General features: G+C 42.6%; 1 protein-coding gene across 3 annotated transcripts in view; it reads left to right on the top strand.

Moving 5' to 3' along the window:
* The first annotated feature begins 757 nt into the window (after positions 1 to 757).
* The window catches only part of VCL (vinculin), a 55,753-nt gene continuing 44,396 nt past the window's right edge, over positions 758 to 12,114 (top strand). For all 3 annotated transcript variants that reach the window (XM_059851336.1, XM_059851338.1, XM_059851335.1), the window contains exon 1: positions 758 to 1,180. In XM_059851336.1, coding sequence (XP_059707319.1) covers positions 1,013 to 1,180 — 168 coding nt within the window. In that variant the 5' untranslated portion in view covers positions 758 to 1,012. The remainder of the gene's footprint in view (positions 1,181 to 12,114) is intronic.

Here is a 12,114-nt window from a genome sequence, read left to right as displayed (position 1 = left end):
ACGCTCCCGGTACGTGCCGCCCCGCAGGGCCGCCGCCGCCTCAGCGCCGTCCCGCCGGGTCCCCTCAGCCCCTGAGGGACGGCGCGCGGGGAGCGGGACGGCAGGGACAGCCCTCCCAATCAGAAGCGGAGCGCGGTCGAGAAGCGGCGCCCACAGCCTCTCGCCACTTTTCCTCAGTGTGGGCGGAAGCGTTTGGGGCCGCGCCCAGGGCGAGCCGCGCAGGACCGGCTGCGGGGAGAACGCACGCCCCGCACGAAGCGGCGCGCCCCAAGGAGCCTGAGGACTACGGGTCCGGCCAGGAGCTCTACCTCCACTCGGCCAGCCCCGTCCCAGCGATGCGCAGCTCCACGCGCCCAGCCAGGCGGTCACGCTCCGCCTCAGCCCAACGGAGCGAACTCGCTCCGGCGGCGGGCGTGGCGCAGGAATCCCACCGCCCTCGCCCCCCGCGATCCCGGCGCCCCGGCAATGATCGTCTCCTTATATGGACACCAGAATGTCTGACGTCATCTCGACGCTGGGAAACCAGCGCCCGCGCAACCAAGCTTGGTTGGGAAGGCGGGTGGTGCGGGAAAGACGGGGGGTGGAGGGGGAAGGAGGCGCTGGAATGTTGATGGACGCGGCGTTGCGCCACTGGGAGCGGCGTCCCCGGCTCGGCCATTGGGCGAGGCGGCAGGGGGCGGGAGCCGCGGGCGGGGCGGGTTGTGGCGCTTGAAAAGCCGCCGCCTGGTTGAGGAGCGGCGCCAGTGTAGGGTGGGCACTGCCAGCGGGTGGCAGGAGGGCAGCGAGTTCGAGTCCCGCCTCCGCGAGCCTGAGCCGGCAGCGCTTCTCCGTGCGCCGCACTCAGCTCCGGGGCGAGGGGAGCTTGGGGTGGGCGTTTGGTTTCCTAATCTTTCTCCTTTTCTTCTTCGCGCGGAGGCCGCGTCTTTCTCTGTGGGGCGCCAGCCCGCAGGGACAGAGTTTGCCAGGAGTTTGTGCTGAGTTCGGGCCCCGGCCCCCCCACCCCGCCGCCGCCATGCCCGTCTTCCACACGCGCACCATCGAGAGCATCCTGGAGCCGGTGGCCCAGCAGATCTCCCACCTGGTCATCATGCACGAGGAGGGGGAGGTGGACGGAAAGGCCATCCCGGACCTCACCGCCCCCGTGTCGGCCGTGCAGGCCGCTGTCAGCAACCTGGTGCGGGTGAGTAGCGGCGGCTGGCCCGCCTCCTCCGCGCCTTCTCTTGGGAGCGACTTTGGCCGCCGCGGCCAACTTGGGAGTCTGGCGGCGCCCGCCCGCCCCGGGCTGTCGCGGACAGGTGTCCCGGCCCCCGCCCCGTGAGGACCGGCTGGGCGCGGTGCTGGGGCCCAGGAAGGGGTTAAGTTGGAAGGCTGTCTGGACCTCTGCGGCTCCCGCCTGGAAGCCGCCTTCGTTTGTTCACGCTCCGGCCGGCGAAGGAGCCGTGAGAGCCGTGCAGCGGAGCAGAGAGTTGTCCCAGCAGCGAGTTGCTCGCCGTCTCGGAGCGAAGAAGCCTTTGCCCACCTGAGGAGCGGCATCACATTAAAGTGCAGTGAAGCGCTGTAGTTGCTGCTGTTCATACCCGCCCCGAAACGCTTCACAGATGGCTCTGATACGCTGCGTGGTTCTTTGCTGCCTAGGAAACTCCTATTTTAAGTGTATGCACTATAAATGGCAAAATAGTTACTTGGCCTGAGCCTATCCAAAAAATCCCAAACCCAACCGATAATAAAGCCCAAACCTCCCGGGCATTTGGGTTTCATTTTTAAATCGGTGAGGGCTGGCCGTTCCTTATCAGTGCAGAAGTTGAGGCCGGACAGACCTGTGGCTTCCAGGCAAAGTCTGGAGCTGTAAATTGTTCTTGTTACTTAGCCTCGAGTGTGAATTACTGTTTGCTTGTGGTAAGCTAAAGGTGACGGAAATTTGGCCTGACTCTTTCGACTTCTTGAAAGCGGTTATGCATAGCTTGTCTCTTTAAGATCTGAGTACTTGCAGTATGGACACTGCAGTATGAGAAGTGCAAGTGACTAATACATTTGAAATGTTTCAGTCCTATTAGCACTTTTATAATAAACAAAAGAATAACATACTGTTGTAAGGCAGAAATACTTTACTTGATATAGAAAGCACTGTGCCATTATGTACTCTTCTACTGCATTAAGAATTACCTGGTAAAACTTACCTTGCACCTTTGTTAAGCTTGTTTACAAATGCTGAGTACGCTTTTGAACATCACATGTTCCTTGCTCATTTTGAATGCTGTTAAATTCTGAAGTAATTCCTAGCGAGAAATACCTCTTGCCAGTAAACTTTGCCTTAAAATGAATAGCTATGCAAGTTAAAATACTGTGTCACTGTTAGCCAATGTTTGAGTGCACTGAAATCATGAGACTTGTGGGCATAAGAAGCTGTCAAGATGACTAATGTATGTGATGTGTTAATCATGTTTTGGCCTGTACTACTCACTGCTGCTAGAATAACTTGCCACTTGGAGGTTTTGCAGTTTACTACAGTGTAACTAGGTCTCTTGGTCGCCATGACTATAAATATTACAGACTATCTAGAATACTTTTGCTTCTTGCTGACTATAGCAGACACTCATCTCTTTATGAAGAACAGTTGTTCTGCTGCAGTTCACTGATGTAATAGGTGTTTTGGCTGTAAGGGTGCAAACGAAGCCTGTGTATATGAAATACTTTTCCTTGAAAGGAAGACATTGGAATAATGCTTTGCTTCTCTGAGCTAACCCTATAACACTGGGTTGTGTGACTCTTTTTTTCTTCACCCCACCTTTTTCTCAAAAGAAACTTGATCTGATAAAATTTCATTTATTAGCGAAATACAGAAACAGATTTAGTTTCCTTCTGCAGCTTGCTAATGCTAGATCTTCTTTCATTTTGGACTGTTTTGGAAGCCTCTGTTTTTCTCTTCTTGCCTGCTCGTGTGATAAAAAGAGATTGTTGAATTATTTTTTTTCTGTGTTTATTCAAAAAGGGCAAATAAAAGTGGTGTAATCTGAGGCGGTAATTACCAGGAAGATGCCCTGATTATCTGTTAAAATACAGCTTTGTCTGTATTAGGAAAAGTGCAGAAATAAAGTTCTGTTTCCTATCTGGAGCTCTGTTTTCAGTGCATCGCTCTGAAGTGTAAAGGTGGTTTATGAAACATCAGTTTCACAAGAGCAGGAGAATTTGTGCAGACAGGTTCTCGAATTACGAGCCTTCTGGTGGCTTCCCAGGTGGCAGCAAAGATGGACTTATCAGTACAGCCAAGAGAGTAATGTGGTTGCTGGTTCGTTGTGTTGCTTGCTGTCTGCTCATGGTTCTTAGTGTAGTGTGAGTATCACAAGGTACATAAAGAAAAGTACTGAGGAGCAGGGAGTTTTTTAGTGATAAATTTTCATATACAGCAGCAACACGCTCTAGCTACCTAGCCTCAAGTAAGGATTCTGCAGTTTGGAAAATGCAATATTTAATTGATTGAACTATCATGTCTGTGTGTAATTGCTGGTAGCAGTGCTTGAAGTTTTGAGACCCATTCTTGTTGAAGGCCTAGAAGATGTACTGTGAGGGGAAATGAGCTAGGAAATGACTGTATGGCTATAAGGAAGGACCTGTGTGCAACAACTTGAACATTCCTGAGACGGAGCTAGCAAAATACACTGTTCAAGATGGAATAGAAGTTGATAGATATGAGAGTCTTATATTAGGACTATTAGGTCAGTCAAAAGGGAGTCCTCTTCCTAAATACACTGACTAGAGACCTCTATAAGAGAACTTTTCCTTTGGCATGCATTTCTGTATTTTCTGTCATTAATGGTTATGCTGTATTTCAAGGTTTGCTCGAAGCCATCTTAAATGACATGCCTTTTTTACTGTAAAGTTTGCATGCTCAAATGGACCTATCCTAGAGATACTACCTTGTCAGGACCTAATTGTAAAGTAATCCTGGAGAAGAGATAGTCCAAGTCATTATTGAAGTTAATGAAATAACTAAATCTTTTACAAGTTAGTCATTGCTGTAGTAAAATACCAAAGACTTGGTATTATGTTTCCAATATGTGACATTTTGCTTCTACTGTATTTTAATTATTTTGGGAATAGCTTCTGCACAATAAGTCTCAAATTGTTCTGAAGCATTTTGATGAAATTTCTTAACTGTGGGGTGGAGTCCTTGGTGCCTGTGCAAAAATATAATGTGTAGGTAACATCAGAAGCTTTATTACACAGGAATCAACTTTTGACTGGAGCCAAGAATTTGAGGGAAGGCTTCAGATACCCCAAGACTATGAATGTATTTCTTTTAACTGAAAATCTTTGTTTTATTGGCTTAAATTTGTAGTGGATGTGTGCCTCTTATGGGAAGCAAGGTTGGCAGTTGGTATTTCTTTTATCTAAAAGATGTGACACTGTAAGTCAGCAGAAGTGGTGCTGGTGTTGAGTTATAGTCAAGGCTGCCTAAAAGGTATGGAATAATTTTGAGCTTGCTAAATATCGTATTAGCTTATAGGACAGCAAAATGAAATTGAGTTTTAACTACTCAAACTTCCCAGGGAGGAAATAAACCATGTGGTGAATTTCTAGTTGTTTCAGGCTTTTTTTTCCCCTGCCTAATTTTTTTTGTTTTCTTGGTTGGTTTTTTTTTCCCCCCTCTTCACCAGACTTTTAGCCTATTTTAAAAACAGGGATTTTTATTAACGGTGGCTGATGATGATGCAGAAGTGGTAAACCAATCACACACATTATATATATGGTTTTATTTCATGGAAGAGAAAAAAAATTGGTACTTGGCAGTAGTGAATTTACAAACATTTATGTTAAGATCAATGTTACATTATTGCCAAACAGAGAAAGCAAATTCTACCCTGATGTTGTAAGCTCCATAGTGCTTTGTTTGGATTCTGGCATTCTGTCAGTACAGGCATAGCCCACTCTGGTCACTTCTCTCTGCTGTTTCAGACAGAGCTGCCTCAGAGCAGTGTTGCTGTTGCTCTGCCAAATGCCAACAATACCATGGGTGAAGCTGCTGAGTTTGGCGGATTGGGTTGTAATTCTCTGCATGAAAATTAAGGTAGTAGAAGGGACTTGGGAAGCACACAATTTAAAATATTGGAGCAGGCTCAGCAGCTCAAGGAGGTGTTGGTTTTTCAGAGTCTGGGCTGTTGAACAAAGTCAATGGCCTAAAAGACCTGCTTTATCTGAGGCCAATTGCTTAAGACTTACCCTATTTTCATAGAGCTTGGGGCATATGAGCAAAGTGATACTCCTGTAAAATGCTCATAATGGAAAATTTAAGACACTAATGGTAACAAGTGACTGAGATGTTTCAGAACAGAGATCTGCTCTGAAAAAACACAGTGCTTGTCTATTTGATGATGCAACTTCTGCCATTCCATCCTCTGTGTTGTCCTTTTATATGCGAGTCTGCTTCACAAGTGTCTATATGCTTCCAGTTTCTATTATATTATTTTTAATGGGAAGAAATTTCTTTACTCACTATTAAATTGGTGATGACCACATTTATCAAGAAGATGTTATTGTTGGGTGCTGTGATATGACTTTATTTACCTACTGAGGTTTGGAGACTTATGAAACACTACTGACACCTTTCTCAGTTACTAACTGTGACTAGCAAGGTCAGGCCTGACTAGGTCAGGCTAATCAAGAGGGAGGGTCTCTTAGATTATAAATCTTCTGTCTCGTAGGGTTTACCTTTAAGTAGGTCTGGGCCAAGTACTATTTTAAAATGTAAATAAAAACAGTCTAGAGTAATTAAGCTTGACTGGAGATTGTCCTTGGTTGGAACAGGACCCTGTACTGCTGGGTCGAAGTCATGTGTGTCAAAGGTTTTTGTGGCTTCCTAAAGTTGTGAGGTCCATCTCCTTAAACTACACCAGCTGAAGCCCACCCAATCTAGGCACAACAGCAAGTACTCAGATAGCTCTTAAAACAGATGGAACTAAATACCGGTACTTTGGCAGAGACTTAAAGTTTAAATTAAACAAAAGAGTTAACTGTGGGAGTGTTGCATTTACTGTAGCTATAGCAGCTGTCCTGTCTCAGCAGAGGAAGAAGCAGTAATCACCTGAAGCCACTGGCATGTTCTGTCTGCATCCATGGGCCTCTGACAGGTGAGAAGTTGCCTGGGGTTGTAGGGCCATTTGGAAAGGGCTGTCCATCTTCCCTGGACAGGCTGTAAATTGCCTACTGATACCTGCAAACCACCAGCTTGGAAATCACCTGTTTAAATGAATTTGTGAAGAATGCAGCCTGCCTTGAAATCCTTGTCATGATTCCAGCAGCAAAAGTCAAATACATAGATAACACCTGGAAGGAGGAGAAATGGTCTGACTGTTGAGGAGAGTGGATGGTAAAACAGCTTTATCATCTTAAGTCTTCTTTTGGCATAGCTGACTTGCCTGTAACTCAGGCTACAAAGAGAGAGTGAGCTGCTGTGAGCATCTTAGTGTTTTTCTTTTTTAAGGGGAAAAATGAGCTTGCAATATGTTTATTTATCTTGGAAAAGGATGGAGAAGAAAGGAAAAAGATAAGCTTTTTTCCTTGCGGAATTTCTACACAGCACGAAAGATGACTTTCAAGGAGGTTGTGGTTTTTGCATTTTTCCTTGATGTTTGTAACTTTTCCTGGGATATGTATAGATCTGTGCCTCCCCATTTCCAGTTTATTAAGTTGTTATGTTTTGAAGCTGAAAGAAATGGTCAAAAGAGGAGATAATCTGAACTCTAAAGAACTCAAAATTAGCGACAAGTGAATGAGCACTAGAATAAGCTTGAAGATCTCATGAAAGAATGTCTTTTCACTACAGCTTTCTAGGTATTAGGTAGTAGAAAATTGTGATTAGTGTTTTACAAATAATAATAATAATAATTTCCTTCTTTTTTTTTAATTAGAACATCCTTCTTCAGTGTACAGAAATTTTTTCAGGGTTCATTTACCATTCTGGGAACTGTGGCCATATGCTCTGAGAAAGTGGATAAACCCCATTAGGGTGTGTGTATGGGAGGGGCTGGGAGAAGAGTGATTAATCGGACAGAAAGCAACTTTGTAAAAACAAAAGCACATCATAAATGTCTTTCTTGCTTTTATCTGTTAGGAATCATCTTTACATAAGTGATTAATTAGTTTCTGATTTGAATTGAATAATCTTTGTTCTGTTATTGTGTTTGGATACTTAATTTATTCCAGTCTCCTCCATCAGCTTTAAAAGCAATCTTTTGTTCTCTCTTCCTTTGAATGTACATAGAGATTGTTAAATGTCTCCTCATATGCAGCTTGCTTTTTTGGACATAAAACCTGAGACTATTATTGTGGAATGGATAGTCTTTAAGTGCAGTTGGACTAAAAAGTTCCATATGCCAAGAATTTGGTGAATACCACTCCTGCTTTAAAAAACTTAATAAATGCTTTTTTCTGCATAAGTCAAATACATCAGTGTGGGAAGAGTTAAACCCGTGTTAAGGACCAGTGTTTTTAGCAATTTTTTTCTTCCTGATGTCTTGTAACTTTAGAAAGTGATGTAGTTTTGCTTTGTACTTCGAAACAAGAAAATACTTTTCTCCACATAGTGATATTGGACTGTAGATGTGGAATTCCTTTTAGAGATTAATAAAAAATAAACCAAACAAAACATGGGTCAGAAATATGTACCTTCAGAACACAGTAATTTGCAATTATTGCAATGTAATATTTTTTTCCTTTAGTGCCACTAATTATATTCTATCACTTGCTTGGTCAAATGCTGAGAAGCAGTTCTTGATACAGAACTGCACTGCAGCCACCGTTCTTAGTTTTTGCCGATTGATAGCCTTCCTGACATTTATCTTTAAACACAGCCATGAGAGTATTGCTGGTATTGAATTTGAACAGTGAAGTGTCCTTTTTTGGTAACTGTATAACTGTTAAATTTTTTCCATTACATTAATTGTAATGTTTAGATGTGTAAATTCTTCCTTAATTTTTATGACGAGGTGAGAGAGAATTAACTCTAAATATTGTCCTGTAATTGGAGTCTAGAGTAACAATTTGTGTTGAATCATCTGGAAATAGACCAGATGAACGAATATTGCAGCTACCTTCATTTCTGAAGATGCTTTGTGGATACAAGATGACTTGCTGCATAGGGAGATGAAATGATCAAATGAAGGCTGGATCTTCTTTTCAGTTGCAGATATCTCACCAATAAGGATCTCTTCTAAACACAAGCTGAGCATCCCAGCAGCTCAAAACTGGGCTGGGAGGGGGTAGAATGCGGCATGACCCTACATGCATAGTAGTTGGAAGTAGTTCTTGTTTGTCCCTGGAGTAAATCAGGCCCTAGTGCATCTGTGAGCATATGAATGATTTGACTAGAGAATCAATAGAGGGGACAAACCTTTCCTTTGCTTACTTTGCCTAATAATTCAAGTGTACTGAGATAGGACTTGTACTTGTCCATATCCTGAGACTAGAACCAAATATTTGTGTCAAAATATATTGAATAACTTACTTTGTAACACATCTCCTATTCAGAAGTCAGCATTGTTCTGATGCCTCAGGAGAGCTATTTACAGCATAAATAATAGACAATGGATAACAATAGTGGCGAATGAAGGGGGACAAAGGCAAAAACCAAAAACCTCTTCATTATCAAACCCATTCCAGAGTTTCTGAAACTGTCAGCTCGTTGACTCTTAGTTGATGATGATATCTAACCCTTTCTCTCACTGACAAAACAAGTGTTGGAACAGTTTCCCAGTGTTTTGACTTCATGGGTAGGGTAGGAAACTGGTGATTCACTTGGGTTTCTCCAGTGAAGAATGGAGAAAGAAACAAGCTGTTTCTGTTGGTGTTGGCCTAGGATACTTATGAAGAGACCTGTTGTAATAATGTTGCATTGCATTTTAAATCAATGGTTACACCCACAGAATAGCAAATGTAAATTTTCCTTGTGCCGAGCTCTCAGGTTATTTTAGGGACCTGGGATTGCTGAAGGCAGATATTCTCAGGAAAGACAGAGGTATATAAGTCTGAGTATGTAATCTTTTGTGTTTTGGTCAGATATCCACACCTATCCCACAGTGGGCTCACGATTTATCTAGTCCTTATTTTGCTGCTGCATTTTTTTGTCTTTCATGCCCTTCACTAGGCTCAGCTCTAGATACACTTTGGGATGGACCCCATCCCTGCGTGCTCAGCTAATGTCTCTGCTCCTCCAGCAGGAGCACTGTTCATTCAGGCAGGCCTTCTGCCACTTGTACTTCACTTGCTGCTCATCAGGATGATCCAGCTCTCCAGAATTTCTCTTTCTAGGACTGTATTCTATGTGATTTCTCCAGTTAGGTCCCTGAAGAGGCTAAAGTTGGTTCTGAAGCTCAAGCTCTGATTTGTCTAGTTTTTTCTTTTCAGGATTCTTAATTTCTACCATTTAACGGTCACTCTATCTGTCATTGGCATTCCCAATCAATTCTTCCCTGTTTCTAACAGCAGAGTGCTTCCTGCCTTCAGCTCCTCAGTCTGTATCTACCAGTGAAAGATAATTAGAGCTTACAGTCTGTGAAAGGAAAAGTACAAGCAAGAAGTTTTCATTCTAAACTGAGTTTTTGAGATGGCTTAAGAAGGTTTCATTTCAGCAAGTATCATGCTTAATCTTTGACCTAAGGTACATATGGTACACAAATAAAATGGTGAATAGCAGTGCTGAGAAAGTACTGCTTTGGTGAATTTTACAAGCTTTATGTTCAGATGTCTTTGTGTCTGCAGCTTAAAATGTTTGGGTATGTTGCAGTTGTTCTGGTCTCATTGCTCAATGTTTAACTTGTGTTTGTGGGAATAGGAAAATACAATGGTATTCAATTTGAACTTCATTTTAGTAGCAGAACCTTTACATGAGCTAGACACAAGCTTGCCCCTCCTTAAATGCTGAAAAGCATGCAAGAAAAGAGCTATGGCCATTAATTTCACGAATGAGTATAGTCACAGAAATGCTATAGTAGCAGTATGAGAAATGGTCATGTGTTCTCACCCCTGAACTGATGAGAGGCACTCTGGTCACCTTAGTTAAGTCATTATATGGTGGGAAACTAATGAATGTTCTCAGCCTTTCTTTTTGAATGTGTGCATCAAAATGGGAAGCTTATTGAAGGCTGAGCCAAGAAAGTCCATATAAACTTCTTGCCCATTCTCATCTTTCAGCCATTTACTAGGTATCAGCTCTTCAGTTTCAGAAGTCTGACTCTTCCTGTCAAGCAGGGGAGCTGTTAAAAGCTGTCATCTAGAACTTATTTCAGCTGAGTTGCTTCTTTTCCCGGCTTCCAAACTTTTCCTGAATTTTCAAGAGGCTGCACATTGCAACTATTTTAAATGAAGGAAGCATTAATAAAGCTTCCTTCTTTTATGCAGGTTTTGTTTTGTTCACCTGTACAAATACTTGCCAGAAGGAGCAGAAACTGACTTTGACTAGACTGACAATCAGTACATGTGAGACACAGATATGTTGTGAGCTGTGAGCACTTTTGGGTGGATTTGGTTCCTGGTGACCAGAAACTTACAGTTAAAATAAATGGACTTCTTCTAAATGAGTATGATACCTGTCTGTTCATAGGCAAGGAATGGTTAAGCTCTTCAGTGCAAAATGGGATGTAGTAATACAGAACTGAGTGAAAAACCTTGTAAGTTGCTAACAGACATTTGTGTACTTGCTTAGGGGAGGCTTTTAATACTGAAGTGTGCGATACACTGAATATTTATCTAAAGAGTTATCACTAGAAAAAGATAGCTGCATCAAGTACCTGGATGGAAGTTACTGGAAGTTTAACGTGTTTTAGTGTGCCTGTTTGTTATAAAATCATAGGGTTTTTTGTAACTTTGGTCAAGATAAATCATAAAATGTGCTTCACATTTCAGTCTCTGAGTGTGTATACAGGTGTCTGTTTGCCCTTCAGCTAAATCTTTGAAAGCTTCTGTTTTTACACTTCATAAGAAGATTTCTTCCAAGTACTGCTTTTTCAAATCACTGCATAACCCTTACAGGTTTTTAGGTGAGCTAACAAATTAAACTGACTAGTGTTTGGACTACAGTCATAATCACTTTCACGAGCATAGCTGTCTTTGCAGCTTTTGCAGCACAATAGTTGTGCTGAATAGCGGAGACGAATAAATGGGGTTTCTCTCGAACTACAGAGTAGTAGCAAAAAGGTCACTTTTATTTAGCTTGCCCTGATGCAATGACAAAAAATGGATTGTGAAGGCCTAGTAATTGCCAAACCACTGGCTTAACTGTATCAAGTGAAGTGGTCTTTGAGTCTTTGCCACACCTATAAAATGCTCCCTTTTCCTCAAAGTCAAAGCGTGGTGAATGGGAACATCAGTAAATTTTAAGTAGGTTTCACTTAGACTTACAGTTTTTCTCTGAGTAAAAAAAACCATAGTAGCATGACATTTCTTTAATTTCTCCTCAGTGATGCTGGCAAAACCTGCATTCCTTAGCTCTCAGACTAGATTCCACTGGCACTTGAGCTGTCAGACCATCTGAGCCCAGCCCAGCCCACTACCTGTGCAGCAGGAAGACAGGAATGTATCTTTTTGTTGAGCTGATTTTAATTTTTTTTCCTCTTCTTCCCAGCTTGACATCTGTAATGATTGTCGCTCCTGTCTAGTAGCTAGTACAGAAACTTTAATATATTTTTTCACCAAGATTTAAAGACTTTTTCATTAATGTCTGTTAAACTTGTAAGAGGATTTTAACAGTTAGAAATGGGTGGCCCTTTAAATTATTTTCCCTATTGTGGGGTTGATTTGTTAACCCTCTTGTAATGTGACACACTTTATGGTTTACAGTTGGCTGTGAAATGGATGATACTGTGTGTTTGTAGAGTGCCTGGCAAGATGGAGTTCTAAAAGTTGCTAACAAATTTCAGTGAAGAAGAAAAAAAAGCTGTTGTTTTGAAGAAGTTGAACTTTCTAAGGTCTTTTTCGATTAGATGTCAAATTTAAATGTTTAAGATCAGTTTATAGAGGCTTTGCTTCTCTACAACTTCTGAACTAACAGTGACTAGGTTTATTCCTTTTGTATGCCAGAGGTGAACCCAGGCTTTGACCAGCTTTGGTAATCATGGGAACATA

This window comes from Haemorhous mexicanus, chromosome 7, assembly GCF_027477595.1.
Source record: "Haemorhous mexicanus isolate bHaeMex1 chromosome 7, bHaeMex1.pri, whole genome shotgun sequence".
Taxonomy (NCBI): Eukaryota; Metazoa; Chordata; class Aves; order Passeriformes; family Fringillidae; genus Haemorhous; species Haemorhous mexicanus.
The sequence above is the reverse complement of the archived record's forward strand: the minus strand, read 5'-3'. Positions and strand labels throughout refer to the sequence as shown.